We start from the raw sequence: 24,566 nt of genomic DNA, 5'->3' as shown, positions 1-24,566 counted from the left end.
TAAATTTCATTTCCCTCCAAATTCAAATTAACTCCATTTCCCTCACATCTCAATTTCAATTTCATATTTTCAAAAAGCAAATTTCCTCTAAATGCAATTTTATTCCAAATTTTCTACATTACATGTTGAAAATCCTTAACTACCACTGACTCCCAGTTCTCACTAGTGAGTCAACAATCACCTTTTTCTAACTAACTAGTGAACCCACTCTTTTTGAAATCACCTTTTTTGACTAATCAATCAATTTTCCTATCTGGTCAATCATATCAGTTAGATGAGTAAAATTGTGAATCAAAGTCAGTTACATTAAGTGATTGTCTCCCACCAACTTGTCTTATGAATCCTCAACCATTGATAAACTTTGTTTTTAAAACGATTTCGGTTGTCAATCCAAATCTAGAAAAACTATAAAATCAACATCAATTCTCAATCATCATAACCACATCCTTCGAATTCTTGTGCTTATACTTTGTGGGTACGATGTGGCTCTGAGAGACACTACTAGCTTATGTTTGAGGAGAAGAGAAATAGATGTCTCATTGCATGGATTCAACATAACATTGGATTCGTTTGTTTGATATGATTATCTGCTTGTTGAATTCATTTAACGTACTTTTACTTTTTTTACGATTAGATTTGTGAAAATTAGGCTTGTTATTGTTATTATTATTTATGTTATGTTTTCCATCCATTTTTAGTCACATACACTAAAACGTAATGATAAATCAAACATACAAGTTGTAGTGTCATAAATTGTACACCCTTGCTAGGGTGGTACAATTTCACACTTAGTTTAGCACCCGCCTTAGTGTGTTTGCATCTTGCATTATTATTTCCCTTTAAGCATTTAATTAATTAATTAAATTAAATCTAAAGTCATATTTCATCACTTCACACATTATAAAATTGGGCCCTTTACCCTAAGTGTGCCCCTTTTTAATTTTATTCCTCCAATAAATCATTTAATCATAAACCCTAATTATGTCCTATTTTGACCTTTAAGGCTCGATTTCACATATCGAAACACCTCGAAATCAGCTGTAACTTTGGGATTCGCTCTAATATCATCATATCTAATGGCCCTGAAAATTTGGTGAAAAGTTGGTCGAACCGTGGCGGGAGTGCACATGATCCTTGACTTTTTTCCCGAATTTTCGGGATCAAAATTTTATGATATTATAATGCTTAACCCTAAAATATTGGTGGGAAATTTAATTCCTAGGTCGGCCTAAAGATGAAATTAAGATCTAGGGTTTCATACATAAGAGCTCTCTTTCTTCATTTGAAGGCAACTAAGATCTATCAGATCTAAGGGAGTTTATATCAAAGCAAGCATAAGGAGCCTTCTATTTAGTGAAAGAGAAGCCTATGTGGAGTCTTAAAAAACATTCAAAAACATTTCATCAAGCATTCATCATCAATTAGGAGCCTTGAAGACATTGAAGAGTAATAGGAGATCTAGTGGCAATATCTCTCCCTTGGGGATTGGTATGATTTCATGTTATTTTCATGTCTTTGTATGAGCTTCTTTACATCAATTTGCATATTTACATTCATTATTTAGAGAATTTAGCATATTTGGTTTGAATCATTGTTATTTACATTCACATTTACATTTAGGGTTTACTCTCATGCGTAGGGTAGCTCTAGTTTCTTATCATTTAGGATCTTGCATACACACAAGGTTCTAGCACACACATTTTAAGTACATTATCAACTATTTGTGGAGGTGGAAATCACCAACACAGGGGATTAACTAAGGCAAAACCCCATATAGCCACCCAAACCTTTCCTTTTCAGTTGCAGGTGTAGAAATAGACATTCAGAGGTAGTTTTAGTTCTGGAAAAGGCATTAGAACCACTCAGAAGTCTCAGAAGTGCAAAAATCTATCAAGGATAGGGGCATGGCACCCTGGTCTTGCCCAAGATAGGGCGTGGTGCCCTGGTCCCTCCACTTTGCAGTGAAATTTGCCAAGATACAACTTTAGGGTCTCTAGTTTGCATCCTTTCAGTTGTAGCTCTTTGTTAGTCCATCAGGGACAGTGGCATGGCACCTTGGTCCTGGTCAGTTTTGTTCAATTTGTAGCATCAGGTACACTTCCAGAATCCTCCCCCTTTCATTCTTTCAATATCTTAGTTTCAGATCTGCAAGTTTGTTCAATTTCAAGTTCATTTGTGCTTCATTTTGTATCTCCTACTCTAGGTGATCATTCAAACCCTAGTTGTTTTCATCATCTGCAACAAGAGGAATAGAAACCTTAAGAGGTAATCCTTGGTTCTCTCTTTCTCACAAGAAGTAGCCAAAGCGATCTACCTCCCTAGGCTCTTTCGTATTCCCAGTGTGTTGGCAAAAGTAGGATTAGGTCCTAGTCACCCGATCTCGCTTTTCCCACCCCCACATTTTGGTGAGCTCGATGTGAATCCAACCTTCTTTAATAATGATTTATGTTCTCAGGTTTGAGTGTTTTTTCTATTTAAAATTCAAATTTACATTTACAAGTTTCAATTCCTTGCAAATTTCAAAATTTAGAGGTTAATTTTGTTGAAACCCTAATTTTTCAATTCAAAATTGAACTTGTGGATAGCTTAATTTGGATCATTAATTTCAGATCTGATTTAGGAACACATTTCACTCATAAATTTCATTTCCTAAATCAACATTTAGAGTTCTTTGATTGGTTAAAATTGAACATTTCCTTCTATTTTGTATGTGTTATCATTTGAAAGAGGAATTTTTTTGTCATGATGCATTCATTTCATAAATATGATAATGGGTTAGCTTCCCTTGTTTCAAATTTTCCATCTCTTTGAGAACCTCCTCCTATCTATGACATCATTTTAGTGCCTAAAAGAGTTGTTACCAACCCCTTCAAAACTCTCCCATGCTCTAAGGATGAAGATTTGAAGAGTGATCTTGACAATTCTCCTAAAATGTGCCCTTCTCATCTAGCTATCTTAGAGGAAGAGGATGACATCATAAACACTTTTCTTAATGTTACCTTACCTTCCCTACATGATGCCTCTCTAAGTGAAAATATTTTTATGGACATTGACTTATCTTCTCCTAAATTTGGTCTTACCAATGAGGGCATGTTAGTACAACAAGAGGTTGTGAGCAGTTCTTCCAAAGACCTCCTTCCTAAGAATAAATCTTTGGAGAAAGATGTTCATCTTACTCCTAAAGAATACTCCCCTCATGAGGTTAATTTTGTGCAAGAAGATGGTATTGTCTCTACTTTTCCTAGTGATGACATTTCCTCTTTTGATTCCAACAAAATTCCCACTAGAGATGATGCATTAATGAGAAACGCTTTCTCTTCTCCTAAAGCTTGTCTAATCCCTAAAGATGCCTTAGAGAAAGAAGATGAAATCATAATAAATTTCCTTAATTATCTCTCCCCTAAAGATCCTATTGAAGACATTTTTAGGAAAGAGGATGATTTAAACACATGTATTGAATGCTCTCCTTCCTAAGGATGAAGAATTAATGAACAATGTTATCCCTTCTCCCAAAATTGGCAATAACAATCAGGACATCTTTGTGCAAGATATTCCTTTCAATGATCTCACTATTTGGGATGAACCATTAGAAGAAGGTGTTGATTATTCTCTCCCCCATGAGAGAACCCTAGCCAAAGGGAATAAAATCATGATTGATGACTCCCTTGATAGCATCTCACCTTTCATGAACCTCAATCATTCTCCCTCTAAAAATAAAGCATCTCCCTCTCCTCAACTTGGTTCTACTCATAAGGATACCCTAGTTCATGGTAAGATTGTTGATGTCTCTTTCAAATATCTCCCTCTCAAAGGTGAGACTTTAAAGAGTAATGTTGATCCTTCTCCTAGAGATTTTATTCCCCATGTAGATCCTTTGATAATAGAAGATGATATGACCTTTCCCACTAATAGTCTTCCTTCTAAAACATCAATGCCTACTTCTAGTCTCCCTCCTAAAATTGGTCTTATCCATGATAACATTTTAGTGCAAGGAAAGACTATCAACAATTCTTCCAACAATCTTGTTCATTCTTCTTCTAAGGACACCTTTGATATTCATAAACCATCTTCAATCCATTTGATACATGTGAATGAAACACCTAATAAACCCCTCTTCATAGTTCAAGGTGCTTGTCCTTCTCAAAATTCCCCATGTAAGCCTATCTTATTGGTCCAAGGTGGTTATGCTAATGATTCTTTTTGCACTCCTAAGAAACCTATTATTACCATGCAAGGAGGTTATCCTATTAAGAGCCCTTATGAGTACGCTAAGAAAATTACTGGAGAGAGTTATCATATGGTTTCTCATGCCTACAACACAAGAAACAATAGGCAACCTAGTTCTCCTCCAGTTATCCTAGCTTCGCTTCCTCCCTCTCAACCTACCCTTCCACAAGCACCTCATATATCAAATCTTAGCAAGGAGTATTATCTCATTGAACAACTTAAGGCCACTCCTGCCAAGATTTCTATTTGGGATTTGGTTCAAACTTCACCTGCTTATCATGGGATGTTACAAGATGCTTTGAAAAGCTTAGATGTCCCACTTGCAGTGACACCTAATAACATGACTGCTTTGATTGATCCTACGAACAAATCCAAAGCTCAAATTTCATTCACACAAGATGATTTACCTTCTCCTAAAATCCAAAATTTACATGATCCTCTTATGATTGTTGTTATTATCCATGATAGTGCTATAAGACGAACCCTTGTGGATAATGGATCTGGCCGTAATGTTTGTGGTGTGGACTTATTGGATAAGATTAAAGTGGATTGTTGTCTCATCGAATCTTCTTCTCTTACTATTCGAGGCTTTGATAATGTTGCTAAACAATGTATGGGTCTCATAACCTTGCCTGTTAGGGTAGGTCTTGTTGTGTTACCTACGCCTATTCATGTTATGCCTGGTAATTTGACATATAACGTTCTATTAGGGAGACCTTGGATTCATAGAATGCAAGATGTCCCCTCAACTTTGCATAGGCAAGTCAAATTTATTTATAACAATACGACATACACCTTATTAGCTGATACCAAACTTCAAGAAGCATCAAGTTTTGGATCTTCTTGTTCAACTACTTCCCATTCTTCTTCCAATATTTCTACTTCTTCAAATACATCTATTTCCTTTAAATATGTTGTTCCTTATAGTACTCCTTATTCTTCTAATCAATTGGAATCTACTCCCAAGGATCTCTTTTCTCCCGAAGAAGTGCTCACAAATGATGATTGGGGATCTCTAGACTTTACCCCTACTTTTATATGAGAATATAGGGTACCTTGTAACAGATCTAAGACTGAGAAGGAGAAATCTAAAGAAGAACCTAAAGAGAAACCTACTTTGTCTAAACAACTGAGTAACCACTTTGTGGATGCTTCTAATTCAAATGATTCTTCAAATCCTTCCTCTAATTCATAACACTGAGACCTATGAGGCATCACCATCTCCTTCTGATTTGGCATCCCTTTATGGTCCTATTTTTCACATTTTAGCTAAGAGTGGCTATGATGGCGATGGTTGTGGCACAAATGAACAAGGAATTAAAGTTCCTTTAGAACATAATACACATGAAACTTCATTTGGACTTGGATATAATCCTTTTAAGCCCACCAAAGCATCTAAAAGACCATCTCTCAATGTGAATGCTATATTTAGTAGTGATGATAACCTCACCTCAATTAAATCATCTTCCATTTCTTTCAAAACTCATCCCCCTCATAAGGAAATCTTGGTGATGAATAAATCTCTTTATGAATCTCCTCAAGAGAGTTCTAATCCCACTTATGAGGCTTTATTTTCTACTCATTCTAAAATCCCTTCTTCTAGGAATAAGGCTCTAATGAATTATACTTATCCCTCTCCTAAGATTTCTTGTGTGCAAGAAAGGTATGACTTAGTGGCCTATTCTTCTCCTATAAACTTCTCTTTTTCTAAAGACTTTTTTACATTCATCATCTTATACATGTTTTTAATCTCACTTAGAGTACAGCATTTAACATGTCAAATTCAAATACCTCATTCAATATATCATGTCTTTAAATAACATTAATGGCTATTATTTTGCTCATCATTATGTGACATTGGTAGCTCACTTACTGGGGGCTCATTGTCATTCATGATGGTATAATTTCACGTGCAATCATACTTTTGGAAGCAACATAATAGCCTATTTTTATCCCATCTCTTCTCCCTATATATATAAGGGGCAACAGAGATTTCAAACATCTCTCCTTCTTAAGATTAAAATTTCCCCTTTGTGAAGTAGTGTCTTCTATAAGGATTTCTTATTGATTGTAGAGGTGTATTCATATTTGAATTCCTTCTCTCATATTGGAACAAGCATCCCTAATGGAAATCTTAAGTACATATCCTTAATTGGGACCTCCTCCTTGGTGTTGGAAGTCTTTAATCATTCATCAACTTATTTTCTTCATTGAGTCGTATCTTTTATAATAAACCTTTCTATTTTGTGCATGTGCATATCCGTGATGAGGATCTCTTGTCTTCTTTTAGAAGAGTGTTGTTATAAATAATCTCTCTTTGATGTCATCTCAATCCTCTGCTCTTTTCAAAGCTCTTGCATTCATTTGTTCTAGAAGATGTTATATTTGTCTAAGACAACTCCTCTTGAAGGTAGATGTCTTTTGAACAAAAATATCTTCTCCTCCAAGGATCTTCTTTACACTTATATAACAATATATCTCATTTCAACTATCTTATCCTTGCTTGAAGAGTATTCCCTCTCTTTCTTGAATTTATGACATTGTTGCATGATGGGTATCTTGTTGGTGTCAAAGGTAGGTATCCTTGTTCTACTTGCACACACATGCACAAGGGTGAGTGGAACTAATGGTGTTCTCACTCTCCTCCCTTACATGGATCACCCAGAGAGACTCTGGGGGCTAGTTTTCCATGTCCTCTCCATGGATCACCTAGTTTTAGGGGCGAGATGTCCATGGTCCCTTTTTCTTCTTCCTTCTCTTTGCATTTGTTTCCATTTAAATATTTCATCTTGTGTTAGAGAGCTCTCAAACCCTCACACTCTTTGTTGTCTTAGAATTGAGACTTAGTTCTCTTTCTTACCAAATGATTCTCCATTATTTTTTGATCTTGCATCAAATCTTCTTGTGAGCATTTATCAATGTGGTAAACATGATGCCCTATTTCAACTCACTAAAATTAGCAAGCCAAAACAGGGGGGGGGGGCTTATAGCTACCCTCTAATTTTCATCACATTCCTTAGTAAGCATTTAGGTGATTTTGTGATTTTATCTAACATGTGTTTTTGTAGGGTGCAGATCCTAACTATGTAATGCAGAAACAGTTGGGGGCTTCATCTGACAACTTGTGGATATATCCTTTTTCATGAATGTTTACTTTTCTTTACTTTAGCTTGCATATGCACGTAGTGACATATGACCGCTAAACTGGGGGCTAAATGTAGTGTCGTAAATTGTACACCCTTGCTAGGGTGGTACAATTTCACACTTAGTTTAGCACCCGCCTTAGTGTGTTTGCATCTTGCATTATTATTTCCCTTTAAGAATTTAATTTTATGTAAAGTCATATTTCATCACTTCACACATTATAAAATTGGGCCCTTTGCCCTAAGTGCGCCCCTTTTTATTTTATTCCTCCAATAAATCATTTAATCATAAAACCTAATTATGTCCTATTTCGACCTTTAAGGTCCGATTTCGCATATCAAAACACCTCAAAATCAGCTGTAACTTTAGGATTCTCTCCAAAATCATCATATCTAACGACCCTGAAAATTTGGTGAAAAGTTGGTCGGACCGTGGCGGGAGTGCACATGGTCCTCGACTTTTTTCCTAAATTTTTGGGAGCACAATTCTATGATATTATAATGCTTAACCCCAAAAGATTGGCAAAAAATTCAATTCCTAGGTTGGCCTAAAGATGAAATTAAGCTCTAGGGTTTCATACATAAGAGCTCTCTTTCTTCATTTGAAGGCAACTAAGATCTATCGAATCTAAGGGAGTTTTTAGCAAAGCAAGCATAAGGAGCCTTTTATGTGGTGAAAGAGAAGCCTATGTGGAGTCTTCAACAACATTCAACAACATTTTATCAAGTATTCATCATCAATTAGGAGCCTTGAAGATATTGAAGAGTAATAGGAGATCTAGTGGCAATATCTCTCCCTTAGGGATTGGTATGATTTCATGTTATTTTCATGTCTTTGTATGAGCTTATTTACATCAATTTGCATATTTACATTCATGATTTAGATCATTTAGAATATTTGGTTTGAAGTATTGTTATTTACATTCACATTGAGATTTAGGGTTTACTCTCATGCGTAGGGTAGCTCTAGTTTCTTATCATTTAGGATCTCGCATACACACAAGGTTCTAGTACACACATTTTCAGTACATTATCGACTATTGTGGAGGTGGAAATCACCAACACAGGGGTTTGAATAAGGCAAAACCCCATTTAGCCACCCAAACCTTCCCTTTTTAGTTGCAGGTGCAGAAACAACCATCCAGAGGCAATTTTAGATTTGAAAAAGGCATCAGAACCACTCAGAAGTCTCAAAATTGTAGATATTTGTCAAGGACAGGGGCGTGGTGCCCTGGTCTTGCCTAGGACAAGGGTGTGGCACCCCACTTTGTAGTAAAATTTGGTAGGATACAACTTCAAGGTCTCCAGTCTGCATCCTTTCAGTTGTAACTCTCTGTCACTATATCAAGGGCAATGGCATGGCACCCTGGTCCTGGTCCATTTTGTTCAATTTGCAGCATCAAGTACACATCCATAATCCTCCCCCTTTCATGCTTTTAGTATCTCAGTTTCAGATCTGCAAGTTTGTTCAATTTCAAGTTCATTTGTGCTTCATTTCGTATCTCCTAGTCTAGGTGATCATTCAAACCCTGGTTGTTCTCATCATTTGTAACAAGAGGAATAGAAACCCTAAGAGGTAATCCTTTTCTCTCTCTTTCTCACAAGAAGTAGCCAAAGTGGGCCTATCTCCCTAGGCTCTTTCGTATTCCCAATGTGTTGGCAGAAGTGGGATTAGGTCCTAGTCACCCGATCTCACTTTTCTCGCCACCACACATGCTTCACATATGCATCTCACAAAATATCACAACTATACAAATACATTATTTTCTCATAAGTAATTTGACACAATGACATACACACATCTTAATGCAAACAAACAATACCAACAACCAACATGTTAATGAACTTCATATTGAAACATGTGGGTAGTCCAAACACACCATGCAAAGAAAGAACAAAAGCCACAACCAAAACTCTCAACATAAATAGTGAAGCTAAAACACTGAGCAACACCCAAAAACATCGAACACAAGCATGATTTATGCATCCCCTAATACATAATTGAAAAACATTATCAAGATTCAAACATCTTATGATTATAAACGAAAAAATATTTATTATAATATTCATAATACAAATGCCATTTAGAATGCTAAAACTAGATTGTCGAGCATATCTAAATTAACATCTTTAAGTCAAACTACTCAACATCAACAAATTAATTCTATCCTTTCATCTACTTTGGCTCAATTTATTTGAAATTGCTATCCTAAATATTCACTTTATAGTAGAGACTTAAGATTTACCTTATTTCACAAGTACTTTCTTGAATTTCACTTACTTTCCCTTCAAAACTTTGTTTAGGATGTAGGAGGCTTGATCTAAAACAAAGATCAATAAATTTCCACCTCGCAAATTTAAATGAGAAAGAAATGAGAAAAAAGCTCTTAATCGTAAAATTTAACTTGGGATCATGTATAAGGAAGAGGATGCTAAGTCCTTAGATGGCATTCCTTATTGTAGGAAGCTACACAAAATTTGTATGGGTAGAGTTGAGAATTCTCTTAAGATATTTTGGCTCTTGGTAGAGGAACTTTTTTATTAATTGCTTGAAACTATGGTTTAAAGTGGAGAACCAAAAATATTAGGTACACTAATTTGGTGGCAACATAGGGGATATGGCTAGCTAAAAATGAATAATTTTCGACAACAAATGTAATCCACCTTTTCAATCCATTATACAAATTAGAATCTATGTTTTAATATTTAAAAAACTCCCATTAGAAAGGGGCGCTAGGAACATGCGTCGTGCCAACACGTGGCGGGTGTGAGCTAGCCTTTTCAAAACTGGGCATGGATAAGGTCCATAGTCTTTTTTTACCTTCAAAGAGTTGTAGGTTGGTCATACAAGTCCTGTTTTTTCTGCAGATCACATATTTGGAATCCTATTTATATTTTCATCAAATTGGCCTTCAAATAAGTCTTTTTGACCAATTTCTTGAGGGGGCACTATATTACCTTATTGCCACTAGGATAACTAGAATATATTTTAATCAGTTTTTCTTTGAAACAATTCATGAAAACACATTGTATCAAAGAGGGGCAAAATGTAGACACCTAAAATTGTCCTTTGCTTCCATATGCCAATTTTACTAATAATTCATCTTTATTATTTAAATAATTTTAATTATTCAATTAATCTAACTTTATTGTTCCAATTAACATTATTCCTTAATTCCAATGTTATAATTTAAATTTTCTTTTAATTCATAATTAATTAATTTTTAATCATTTCCCTTTTAATATTAACTAAATAAATAATTAATCAATTAATCTCAATTATTTACTAAATAATTAAATGATCTTTATTGTTGAATTAAATTAATTTCTTCTATGTTCATGTAATTAAATAATTATCCCAAATTATTTAATTAGCTAATAATGTTCTCTCAAATTAAATTAATTTCCTAAATTTATTTAATTTCGTTTCTTCCTCATTTCAAATAAATTTCATTTCCCTCCAAATTCAAATTAACTCCATTTCCCTCACATCTCAATTTCAATTTCATATTTTCAAAAAGCAAATTTCCTCTAAATGCAATTTTATTCCAAATTTCCTACATTACATGTTGAAAATCCTTAACTACCACTGACTGCCAGTTCTCACTAGTGAGTCAACAATCACCTTTTTTCTAACTAACTAGTCAACCCACTCTTTTTGAAATCACCTTTTTTGACTAATCAATCAATTCTCCTAACTGGTCAATCATATCAGTTAGATGAGTAAAATTGTGAATCAAAGTCATTTACATTAAGTGATTGTCTCCCACTAATTTGTCTTATGAATCCTCATCCGTTGATCAACTTTGTTTTCAAAATGATCTCGGTTGTCAATCCAAATCCAGAAAATCTATAAAATCAACATCAATTCTCAATCATCATAACCACATCCTTTGAATTCTTGTGCTTATACTTTGTAGGTACGATGTGACTCTGAGAGCCACTGCTAGCTTATGCATCGAGGAGAAGAACAAATAGAAGTCTCATGGCATGGATTCAACATAGCATTCGACTTGTTTGTTTGATTTGTTTATTTGCTTGTTGAATTCATTTAACGTACTTTTATTATCTTTATGATTGGATTTGTGAAAGATTAGGCGTGTGGTTGTGATTAATATTTATGTTATGTTTTCCATCCATTTTCAATCGCATACACTAAAACGTAGTGATAAATCAAACTTACAAGCATCACACATGCATCTCACAAAATATCACAACTACACAAATACATCATTTTCTCATAAGTAATTTGGCACAATGACATACACACATGTTAATGCAAGCAAACAATACCAACAATCAACTTGTTGAACTTCATATTGAAACATGTGGGTAGTCTAAACACACCATTCAAAGAAAGAACAAAAGCCACAACCAAAACCCTCAACGGAAATAGTGAAGCTAAAACACTAAGCAACACCCAAAAACATCGAACACAAGCATGATTTATGCATCCCCTAATACATAATTGAAAAAACATTATCAAGATTCAAACATCTTATGATTATAAAAGAAAAACTGTTTATTATGATATTCATAATACAAATACCATTTAGAATGCTAAAACTAGATTGTTGAGCATATCTAAATTAACATCTTTAAGACAAACTACTCAACTTCAACAAATTAATTCTATCATTTCATCTAATTTAGCTCAATTTATTTGAAATTGCTATCCTAAATATTCACTTTATAGTAGAGACTTATGATTTACCTTATTTCACAAGTACTTTCTTGAATTTCACTTACTTTCCCTTCAAAAAAAAAAATTTAGGATGTAGGAGGCTTGATCTAAAACAAAGATCAATAAATTTCCACCGGGCAAATTTAAATGAGAAAGAAATGAGAAAAAAGCTTTTAATCGTAAAATTTAACTTGGGATCATCTATAAGGAAGAGGATGCTAAGTCCTTAGATGACATTCTTATTGTAGGAAGCTACACAAAATTTGTATGGGTAGAGGAGAATTCTCTTAGGATATTTTGGCTCTTGGATGAGGAACTTTCTTATTAATTGCTTGAAACTATGGTTTAAAGTGGAGAAAAAAATATTAAGTACACTAATTTTGTGACAACATAGGGAATATGGTTAGCTTAAAATGAATAATTTTCAACAACAAATGTAATTAACCTTTTCAATCCACTATACAAGTCAGAATCTATGTTTTAATATTTAAAAAAATCCCAATAGAAAGGCCACTAGAATACTCTAGAATACTCACCGAGATGAAGGTTTATAAAAATTGTCCTTGGGATTATTTCAATGGGACATGTGAAGTTTAACATAGGTTTTGTGCAGGGGATCACCACCAGAGGATTCCAACTTGGTAGAGCTTGATAAAAAGATAGAGGCCCTCTCTGACAATGTGCAGGTGATCACCAACAGACTGGAGGCGGTAGAGTCCAAGATGCACGATGTGTCCAAATTTTCTCTGAATGTTATGAGATGCTCGACTACTACGCTGTGCCTATTGCAGGAAAGCACGACCAAAGGGAAAGGCAAGGAGGACGATGACTACAAAGATCTGTTCAAGTTATTCACTAAAGAATGGGCTAGACAGCTGCTTCCTAAGAAGAGCCAAGGGAAAAAGAAATAACTTTCTGCATGTGGAAGAGTTTTTTGTCTATTTTGTGTAGTCGTTGGATGGATAAGCCTAGTTTTTATGCTTTTATTTATACTTTGATGTTTATTGCCCTGCGTGGTATATGATTTATACTCTGACTAGTATTATTTTATTGCTAATAAACTCTCGTAATATGGTTTTGGTTTTTGATAGAGGTAAAAGACTGCTACTTTGTTGATTATATGCGGACAATGGTCCTGCCACTGTTCTCATAATTGTACCTTTGGATCACAGCCCCCTCGTTTTTGGCTGCTTTTAATATCAAAAACATAGGTTTTGTGCATCCTTTATAAAACTAGGTTGGGTATAGGATCTAATAATTGTGCCATTTACATGTTCTTAAACTATTCCTTTTCCTTTGAATGGTATGGAAACACAATGAGAATTTCCTTGGTTGTTAATTATTGTTTTTTTTCATCTTAAATCATTGGCTTATAAGATGGAAAGTCTATTTTTATTATGTTAAAGATGAAGAGTCTGTTTTATTATGTTAAATAGCTGGTTCAAGAATTTATTTATATTTTGTGTTGAATTTCCTCATACACAATGCTCTATATATGATCTTTAACATATGTTTTGTTTTATTTTGACATGCTGTTTAATTTTGAATTACTTCTAATTCAATGTATGTAAGACCTTTAAAATGACCTTATTTTATTTTGACATTCTATTTATTTTAATTATTATTGAACTTTATTCTTTTCTTTCCCTTCTTAACTACCTTACAATTTTCTTTCTTTATTGTATAGTAAAACATCAAAATTTCCGAAAAGGTTAATTCTCAAATAAAAGACTAGTATTTGCATCATCCAACAGGGTATAAGAAAAGGATTAACTTTCTCTTCCATAAAATAAAAATTAACATAACAAACGCTGCCTATAAACGGTCACATGTTTTAAGTGAACCCAACTTACAGCCAATCATCTGCATATTTCAGTTACATATGATGAATACAGCTATAAAAAAACAATAAAGTTAATTATTATTATAAAATATAAAACAGGAGTCCTTGCAGAGAGATGAACAAAAAGATTTCATGGCTCAAAAAACTTGTCCTTGCAAAGAGATGAACAAAAAGATTTCATGGCTCAAAAAACTTGTTGATTATTATAAAATATAAAACAGGAGTCCTTACAGGCCTTACAGGAAGATGAACAAAAAAGATTTCATAGCTCAAAAAACTTATTTCCGTTTTTTTATTGTATATTATCTTCAACGCTCGAATTTTATATACAATATGAATCATCTGTATTGACCAGAAAAATGATTCAGACAGGTTAACGATTAAAAACCAAAAAAAAAAAAACGCGTTAATGCAAGGCTGCATTGTAAGGTACAAAATTCATGCGCTGGGGACCAAATTTACTAATCGATTTCCACTAATAAATGCACTAAATGCGCCAGACTGAGATGGGAATCCTTTCCTTCCCTGTACTGCAACCATGAATTTTTCTTCATTCTCAACACAGTTAAACAAAAACCAGAGCAACAAAAACCATTTGCAGAAACAATTTGGGAAGGACGAATGTGTAAATTTGGCTGGTCCCGCCTGTTTGCGGCCTCGTTGGCTGGGGAAGAGGCAAAGTAGAGTAACAGGAATAACCATACAAACCAGAATTACCTTCTAGATGGAGCCCTTTGCCCATTTTCTTGACAAAATCAATGGAGAAGGGCACAAATCCTGCAAGATCATTGTTACTCAGCTTCATCTCATAAACATGGGGCATTTTACCAAACCTTGCCGGAATAAAACCGGTGAGCCTATTGTTATCAAGGGCAATATAGTTAAGCTCTTTCATGTCACCAATGGATTCCGGTATCATTCCCACCAGTTCTGCAGAAGATAGCCCCAGGCTTCTCAGCTTTAACCCTGGGCGACCCCACACGTCTGGCAAAGCTCCGCCGAGAGGATTCCCGCTGAGATGAAGATCTGCTAAATTTGGCAATTCGGCCAAAAATGAGGGCACGCCTCCTGAGAAATTATTATGGCTCAAATCAAGAAATTCTAGGGTTTTTAGCTGCGCTAAACCAGGAGTAATGGTGCCGTTCAGACGGTTAAAACTCAGGTCCAGCTTAGCCAAACTGACAAGCTTTGAAATCTGTGAAGGCACGGCTCCTTCAAGCTCATTACGGCTGAGATCCAAAATGACCAGCTCCTTTAACTCCCCTACAGAACAAGGAATCTTTCCGGCAAAAGCATTATCACTCAGAACAAGCTGTTGAAGCTTCTTCAGATTCCCAAGCTTTGCAGGAATGGAGCCTCCAACGCCGCTTCCTGACAGAATAAAACGCCTTAGGGCACTAAGCGTGACTATTTCTGCAGGCAAAGTGCCTTCCATTGCCGGATTATCCTGAAACACAAGCTCCTCAAGATTTTCCTGCAAAGCTCCAAGGTAATCAGGCACTTTCACCTTTGCATTAACGAAGCATCTGTAGAAGAAAAGCTTGCGGACATGGCGGAGGTCTGCGAGATGAGGAGTAAACCCTGCATTTGTGCCACAGGGAGGGTTATTATCCGAATCCGCCACCCAGCCGAGACTCATTTCCACGATATGCCATTTTTCCTCGCCTGTGTCCCACCCGCACACCACACCATGAGGTCCTCCTGTGCACAGATTATCTGGATACAATTTTCTCCACTCGATCTCAGAATTTATGGCCTCCAGCACCTTGTATGCCGCTTCCTGCTCTGTGCTTTCCAAGGTCGGTACTGCATAATCATCTGGTTCTCCGTTAATTGACAGAAAGAGGAGCCAGACACACAGAGCCGCCATTAAACAAAGCTCTGTGCGCAGAAACATGATGAATCTCTCACAGAAACTTAAATGCACGGTACCTACTTGCTAAGAATTCATTCCTTGCTTTCCAAATCGACGAAAGACAAAAATGCGATTGCTTCTTGTAGGGAGAGAAATGTTGTGAATTAACAAATTGGGGCAATACAGGTTGCAGCGAATATACGCTGTCCCGTACGTTTGTCTTTTCGGGGAGTTTGTTTAAACTTGACGCCCGTATATGGTTTTAAACGGTTAAATACTTTGCGAGATCAGATTTTCTACATTAATTTACAGCCCCGTCAAATTAAAGAAATTGCGTCGAATTTGTGGCCAAATGAATGGCATATTTTTTCAAAGATATCACACATATATTATGTTACCGTAGGTAGCCAACCTGTCAATAGGAAATTTAGGGTATTACAGCAAATTTCTGTACTTTTATATTAAAAAATTCAAATATTATTATTTTTGATCAAAAGTTGTTTTTGTATTAAATTATGTACAATTTTTTTGAATCAACGTTTCCGATCACACTCCACTAGAAACAGCTTTCAATCTATTCTATGGATTGTGGAAATAATAATTAGGGGAAAGGACCCAGTAGTTGTGCACCCTAACTTTGCTCTTCTCAAAATTTTATGTGGAAATTTCAAATCACTCTGATTTTTTTACAGCAACTTACTTGTCAAGTCCCTTGCTTATAACTAAGGTTTTAGGGCCACATCATCAAATATGATGCCACATCAGCATGTTTTTTGCCAAGGTGTCCAAAACAACCCAAAAAAAAAGTGAGACCAATAGGTGTGCAAAAAGGCCCTAATAGTTGTGCCGCTGATGTGGCATCACATGATTGGTTACTTTTCACAACAAATGGTATATTTCATTCAATTATTAGTACTTATCATACAACTATTGGTGCAATATACAAAGGTTGGACATTAAATCAGTAAGTATGGGGGTATTAAATCAACAACTTCTATCACAAGAATTGAAACGCGCTCAACTATTGGGTCCTTTCCCCTAGTCTATGGGGTCTAGGAATTGGTATTGGAATTGAAACTGTAACCCCATCAATTATTTCTTGTTGTTTTCTAACTCTTTGCTGATTTTGCTTATTTTGTTATGGCCTATCATTTTTATTTTTAAAGAAGGTCGCCAAAGATTTGACTTATAGCATATCTATGCAATTGTACCTAATATTTCCTTACACTCCATGATGTACTATCACTCTATCTCCATTAATTGCAAAAAAAACCACAAATCCTATCCTTCCACTCCTCTTTGGGTATTTTTCATCTTTTCATTTTGCATCTCAAACTCTGAAAGCCAATTTCTAGTTAAGCCATTAACATTTTAGCTTTCAGTTTATATTTGCTTTCAAATAGTACTTTTGTGCCAATTTCTACTCAAGTTATTAACATAATTCACCTCAAGGTTAAATTGTGCATTAGTTTTTTGCATCAATGTTTCAAATCACCAAGATACTAGAGAGCTAAGAGACATGAAATAACATAATTTTCTCTTTTGTTGTTCAAGTTGTTTCACCTACATGACAATTTAATTGTGAGTTTTTCTTGGCATCACACTCCATGATCCATCATTAGGATGATAAGAGAACATATCATCCTTCTCTCTTACATATCTTTTAATTTTCACACTTTGTTTGAACACTCCTACATATTGATGTCGTATTTGTTCATCCACTTGACATTTTGCCTCATCCTCATGCTTTTTCTTATGATGAAATTTTTCTCCACCATAATTTTAAACCAGCACCGTCTCAATTCTCAATTATCTTCAAATATCTTAATAACTGAATTGCTTCAGTTTAAACCACTCCAACTTCAAACTAAACAATCTCATAAACAACCCTATCCTACTTTTATTTTCATATTGCTTGTGACTAAGTATTTTAATAATATTTTTATTTAGTAATTAAACTGGCAGTTGGGAACAAATATAATCCTAGAGAAATAATGATTAATTTTTCCCCTAGGATTGAATTCCACCAATCAAAATTTCTGCCACATAATGATTAATATAATGAAAGCATAATTCACCTGAGCTCAACAGCATGGTGGCCACGTCAGCAACTGGTATGATATCATATTATTAGCCTAGTGGCACGTACGATGGATGACATGACAAGTTGGCGGTTGCACGAATTGAGATCGTTGAAGGGATGTGAGATCGCTGCGCCAGCGTGTCAAGGATTTGAAAAGACTGGTATGAGATGGCAGGAATTAATGCGGCTCACGTGGAGTCGTGCGAAAGTGACACGTCATATGCGTTGGAAGTGATAAACGTGAAGGTACAGGCGGCGGCTGGGTAGAGTTCATTATGAATGAAGCGAGTGAAATGTTTTTATTGGGAGTTGCAAGAGAAAAAGGAAAACCGTTAAATGCTAAATTAAAAGACGCGGAAAGTGTGGCGGCCGACAAGCCAGGAAAATGACGGCTGCTTTTTGTCATTTGTGTACGCGCGTGGCCTGCAATTCGACGGCTACTTCCTGCGCACTCTCTTTGGGCCGCAAGGTACACGCGAGGGTTTGCGTTTTTAAATATATATGATCAATTTTATATTTCTTTATATATATATGCTTATACATTTCGTATATATATATATATACACATATATATACACTTTCAGTCTTTCTTCTTTTCTTTTTGTTGTTTTTGTTTTGTTCTTTTCTTTGTTTGCTTTGTTTCTTTCATTATTGGTCTTTTTGTTTCATGATTCTTTTTCCTTGGTTTTGTTGTGCTCGCATATTTTTATATATACTCATGATATACATATAAGTATATTTTGATGAATATTCATATATATTCTTAGATGGTTATATAGGGAAAGGACTCAGTAGTTGTGCATCCTAACTTCGCGCTTCTTAAAATCTTACTTGGAAATTTCAAATCATTCCGATTTTTTTACAATAGCTTACTTGGCAAGTCCCCTGCTTATAACTAAGGTTTCATGGTCACATCATCAAATATGATGCCACATCAGTATGCTTTTTGCCAACGTGTCCAAAACAGCCCCCCAAAAAAGTGAGACCAATAGGCGTGCAAAAGAGACCCCAATAGTTGTGCAGCTGACATGGCATGACCTGATTGGTTACTTTTTACAATATTAGTACATTTCTTAACAACTATTGGTACATTTCCTAACAACTATTGGTACATTTCCTAACAAAAATTGATATTTTTTGTTTCAAACAATAGGTTTTATTTATTCAATTTTTGGAACAAAAGGTATCAACAACCCTCACAACAATTGGTACATGCTCAACTACTGGGTCCTTTCCCCTATATGTGTGCGGTGTGTGTGGGGGGTGCACACATGCACACACATACATATATATTCTTTCTTCTTTTTACTTTCAGTTTATTTCATTTTGTTTATTTATTTATTTATTTTTTGTATTTGTATTTGTGTTATTTGTTGTTTCTTTTTTTGGTGTTTATTTTATTTATATTTTTGGCTCCTCCTTGATCTTTTTGTTTCTGTCCTTGTGCCTACTCTTCCATTTTTAAAACCTTCTAGGTATGCTAATATCCTCATATTCTATTCTCTTGCTCTCTCACTTGCTCTCTTGCCCTCATGATGGAGTGTGGTGTTTGATACGAAATGTTGGCAGCATCAAAATCTACACTGTGGAATCCAAAGGACTAACAAGCATATGTACTCTCTTTCTAAATTGTTATTACCTTAATATAACCATTTAATTTAATTTTTAATTAATTTAATCAATCAATAAAAAAAATTAAAAATTTGAATAACAATTTTAAAATTTATAATTAAATTTTTTATTTAATAATTTAAAAAAACATTTATCTTTCTTTATATTATTAAATTTAATAATGTTTAATTTATTTTTTATTTTTTATTTTTTATATATTACATATCCAATACATTAATTTTTTTAATCAAATTGCTACTGTATTAATTACTTTGCTGGTACAATGTATCAGCTATAATATAATTATGATGACACTGATTATTATTTTTTCAATGGTATATGATTTCTTTTGAATCATTGATTGTTTTTTTAGCTCTCGATGGCGGAAGACGATATGATTTCTTATGCGCTGAAATTTTTTCGTTAATCGATGCACTTTATTGATATTAAATTGACGTGCAATGAACACCTACTCTCGGGCATTATGTTTCTAAAAGCAAGTTCAGAACATTTATGTAATTACCTATAAAATCACTGATTTAGAAATGATAGAATTGGGACGTTACAATTTATGAATTAAGGAATACGAGTATAGAGTTAGGGGAAAGGACCCAGTAGTTGAGCATGTACCAATTGTTGTGAGGGTTGTTGATACCTTTTGTTCCAAAAATTGAACAAATAAAACCTATTGTTTGAAACAAAAAATATCAATTTTTGTTAGGAAATGTACCAACAGTTGTTAGGAAATGTACCAATAGTTGTTAAGAAATGTACTAATATTGTAAAAAGTAACCAATCAGGTGATGCCATGTCAGCTGCACAACTATTGGGGTCTCTTTTGCACGCCTATTGGTCTCACTTTTTTTTGGGGCTGTTTTGGACACCTTGGCAAAAAGCATGCTGATGTGGCATCATATTTGATGACGTGGCCTTGAAACCTTAGTTATCAGCAGGGGACTTGCCAAGTAAGCTGCTGTAAAAAAATCGAAGTGATTTGAAATTTCCAAGTAGGATTTTAAGAAGCGCGAAGTTAGGGTGCACGACTACTGGGTCCTTTCCCCTAGTTTAATTATTTAATAATAATAATAATAATAATGGTGGTGGTAAATGTATGTTGATGAAATTAATTATTAATGTATTTTATAAGTGTGTTGCGATAAGAATTTAGATCTAAATTAGTATATCTGTGTTTAAAAAATATAGTTAAATTATGTCGGGAGATATCTTATAATAGAAGGGAATCTGATGATTGCCCACACTCCTCCACTATCATTTGAATGCAACAGTTTCATATAGATGGAGACAAGTGGCTAGGGTTCTATTTTATTTGGAATAATAAAATAACACCTACACAAAAACCAAAAGTTGGTATATTTCATGTATTTACCTGTCAATTTTTTTCAAAATTGAATTTTTGTTTACGGACATTTTGATGTTATTGTAGATGCCTCTCGACATAACTATGACTTCTAAAAGTAAATAATTTTCTTATTTTGAAAATAATGACGAAATTGGTTCACTTGATTGTGAATTTGCTAAGTTGAGGCAAAGCTGAAACATTTCTCTTAGATAAGCTATGACAACAAAAAGCAACGTGAAAAACCTGAAGATGTGGTTCACTTGATTGTGAATTTGCTAAGTTGGGGCAAGGCTGAAGCATTTCTTTTAGATAAGTTGTGACAACAAAAAGCAACATGAAAAACCTGAAGATGTGTCTTAAAACTTTTCTAATATCATTATGCAAACCAAGGCCAAAAAGAGCTTCTTTCCAGTTATGAGTAAGAGAAAAATTTCAATCCTTTTGACTAAGGGACAATCCCAAAATATTCACCGAGAAAGGGCAATTAATTGACTGAATGGACATATGCATTGTGTTTTCTCATGTTTCTTCTATTTACTGCTAGTTGCTAGTCCATTGTAATTATTAGTTTTTGTATGTTGGCTACTTCCAATAGTTATTATTCTTTGTAATCTTGCTTTGTTTCAATATAAAATAATAATAATAATAATAATACTAATATTAATTTTGGTATTCCAATGTTGTAATTGAAAGTCGTTGTACTAACAATTTTGTGTCTCTCACACTAGTATTCTTTATTGTGACCTTGTCTCTTTCAATCATAAGCTTGAGAATATTTTACCTTTGACACAATAATTAAATTACGGTATTAAAGGTGGTGCTAAAGAAACACCTTTGAAAGCTTGGATTGAAGCGTCAGAATTCTTTGTCAAGCCCTTTGTTATTTTTAAACATTTTTTTTTTGAAAAAAATTCAAGTACACAAAATATAAGAAGGGGTGATGTACTAATTATTATTTCTTATACATGGCATTAGTAATCTAAATAATTTAAAATGTTTGTATGGTTATTCAAATGAATGTTATTAGATGCTTAGAATGAATCCTTAAATTCCCTAGGAGCCTACTTTTGAATAGGTATTTCTAGGTAATAATTTAAAATATTTCACACAAGCTAACATGTAATTGTCCAATTTTAAACTAGTGTCAACTTGAGTAAAGTAGAATTGGGTTTTGAAAAGGCAAACAAATTTGTACCTTTAATTCTATCCAAGAGATAGAATTGTACCCATGATTTCAACCAAGGTGAGAAACGTGTGAGATTTTGTTTAGGTTCAAATCATAGGAGCTAATACTAATGGAGTGGATGCCAAAGTAGAAATTTAAAAAAAAACAAAGCATGAAATTCCAAAGTTATGCAATTTTTGACACCGCACTTCCATGATCACTCCTAAACCTATTACTCTTCATTTCCTGAGGAGTTCTTCACAAACATCTTCTTTTGATACTCTTTAACACCTCTTTGTCTTTTCATTATATCACTGCTTTGTTTTAATTTTTTGCTTAGTCCTCTTGAATTGGATATTTTGTAGTGCATACTAGAAATTGAGTACTTGGTTTTCAACCTCTCTAATGTTTTTGCATTTCAATTACTCTAGTTTTAATATAAGTGATAGGTGTTTTATCACCTTGTTTATATAAAAAAAATTATGCACACCCACAACCAAGTATTCCAACTCTTGAAGAAATTAACAATCTACTAGCTAGTATTCTAAATTTTAAGGCACATCTGATTTAGATTTAAATTATAATTATTCTATTGTTTAGTTATCAACCTAAGTTCATTTTCTTTCTATTTATATTTCCTACACCTAGTTGATATACAATTATCAATATCTAGCTATCATTTATTTACCTAGTGTGAAATTTACTTATGGACATGTCATTTCACATATGTGCTTTTGTGCCTATTTTGAGGGTAGTGCTTTGATACATAAACATTTTGACTAATGGTATAATTTGGTACAAATTTGGGTTCCCTTCTATGTATTATCCATCTACCTCATTGTAGATATTTATATATACACATACCATTTATCCCCTTTCCCATGTTCAAAAAATCTTATACATGAACACCCTATCCACATATTTATCACTCCTATTCATACACTTATTTCACACATTATCCACTAAGATGTGGCACCTTTTCCTATCTCAAGGTTACTTTGAACATAGATGCAAGGTTGGGGGCTCATGGCTATGGGCTCATCCCACTAAAATGTATGCATTTAAATTTAAATTGCGTCGACTTCCCATCTTTACCTTTTGCACATCTAGGACCAACTAAACATTTTGTGTGATATGTTGTTATATTCTTGTACTTAAAGATATTCAATACATTCATTCTTATTAATGAATATTATATGATTATAAAAAGATTATTCACACCTACATAATTCAATTACCTACATAATTCAATTGGTGATATAGAAATAATCTAAGGTTCCACAATCATTCTAAGATCATTTGCATGAATAAAAGGTGTTTTCCTCAATTTTGCTTACTCTCAAAATGTTGACAAAGGTAAAGATACCTTGCGACTTTGAAATTCCATGACAACCCATGAAAGATATTATTAATATTATTGACCCCTGAAAATATGAAGCAACACATAATATCAAGACATCTGGGGTGGTGGAGAGTAATAGTTATAGGCATAGAATTATGAGTTCATAGTTGTGAATCTATTCTTGATAGTTGAACTCGAACTTGCACAATCACAATTACAGTTAAATATTTGGATTCCTCAAAGATAAACAATCTACTATTCATTTTTCCAAGGAAGCACAATAATTAAATTCCATACAATAATTGAAATCCATATTAAAATTATTCTAATATTCAATTATCGAACCAAGCACATTTGCTTTCAATTTGGATTTATATATTCAGTTATGACCAGTTTGAGCATTTAGAAAATCAAATTGGTCAGAATGGACAACGAGGAACAAAAACTGTATCAAGATTTCTTTTGTTGCATGGTATACACGTGAAATCTTGTTTGAAAGCTAAATTAAGTTATTCAATATGTTCATCGTATCATATCCTTTGTCTTGTATTCACGTAATACAATGTCATCAATTTTGTTGTTTTACAAAATCTTATAAACTTTGGTTGACAGAATAATCATGATATGCCTTTTTCGAGCCTGCATTATGAATTATTGATTGAAAGTATTACAATCATTCATTAAAATTGGCTGGGTATTACAATCTACTAATTCTTTTCTATCATTTTTTTTTGTTGGTACTATCTTTACTATTCATTGTACATGCATCCAACTGTTTACAGCTATGCTTGCTTCTCAGCCGATAGAATTTCTATTTCTTTATTATTATAGTAAGTAATTAATTCACATCTACATATTTCAATTGATGTTCTTAAAAAAATTGTATAATCATTCTAAAAGTATTTAGACGACTAATGGGTGTTATCTTAATAGGCCTCACAATTCAATTGTAGAACCACTTATCAATATCACTAGCCCCTTCAAATATCAAGCAACACAAAAAATCAAAATAGTTTGGTGTTGTGGAGAGAAATAGTCTAGAGATCACCTAGTTTGTAGGCATATGATTAATTCACAGCTATGAATTTAATCTTGATAGATGAACTTGACCATGCACAATCACAATTAATTTAAGGGAGTATTGTATGGCTGGAGTTGGAAGTTTAGTATGTTTTTTTTTTTAAAGCTAAATTTAGAATCTTGTAGATAAATTTTGAGATAATTTTTTATTTGAGACATTCTTGTTTAACTAT

The 24,566-nt window shown here is 34.0% G+C and overlaps 1 protein-coding gene across 1 annotated transcript; it reads right to left on the bottom strand.

Moving 5' to 3' along the window:
- Positions 1-14,462: 14,462 nt before the first annotated feature.
- Positions 14,463-15,767, bottom strand: LOC131046374 (piriformospora indica-insensitive protein 2). Its single transcript, XM_057980114.2, has one exon. It carries the CDS (start codon positions 15,765-15,767, stop codon positions 14,463-14,465), a length of 1,305 nt encoding a protein of 434 aa, XP_057836097.2.
- Between the last annotated feature and the right edge of the window lie 8,799 nt (positions 15,768-24,566).

Source organism: Cryptomeria japonica, chromosome 8 (genome assembly GCF_030272615.1).
Source record: "Cryptomeria japonica chromosome 8, Sugi_1.0, whole genome shotgun sequence".
NCBI classification, from domain to species: Eukaryota; Viridiplantae; Streptophyta; class Pinopsida; order Cupressales; family Cupressaceae; genus Cryptomeria; species Cryptomeria japonica.
This window is presented reverse-complemented; position numbering and strand designations above follow the sequence as displayed.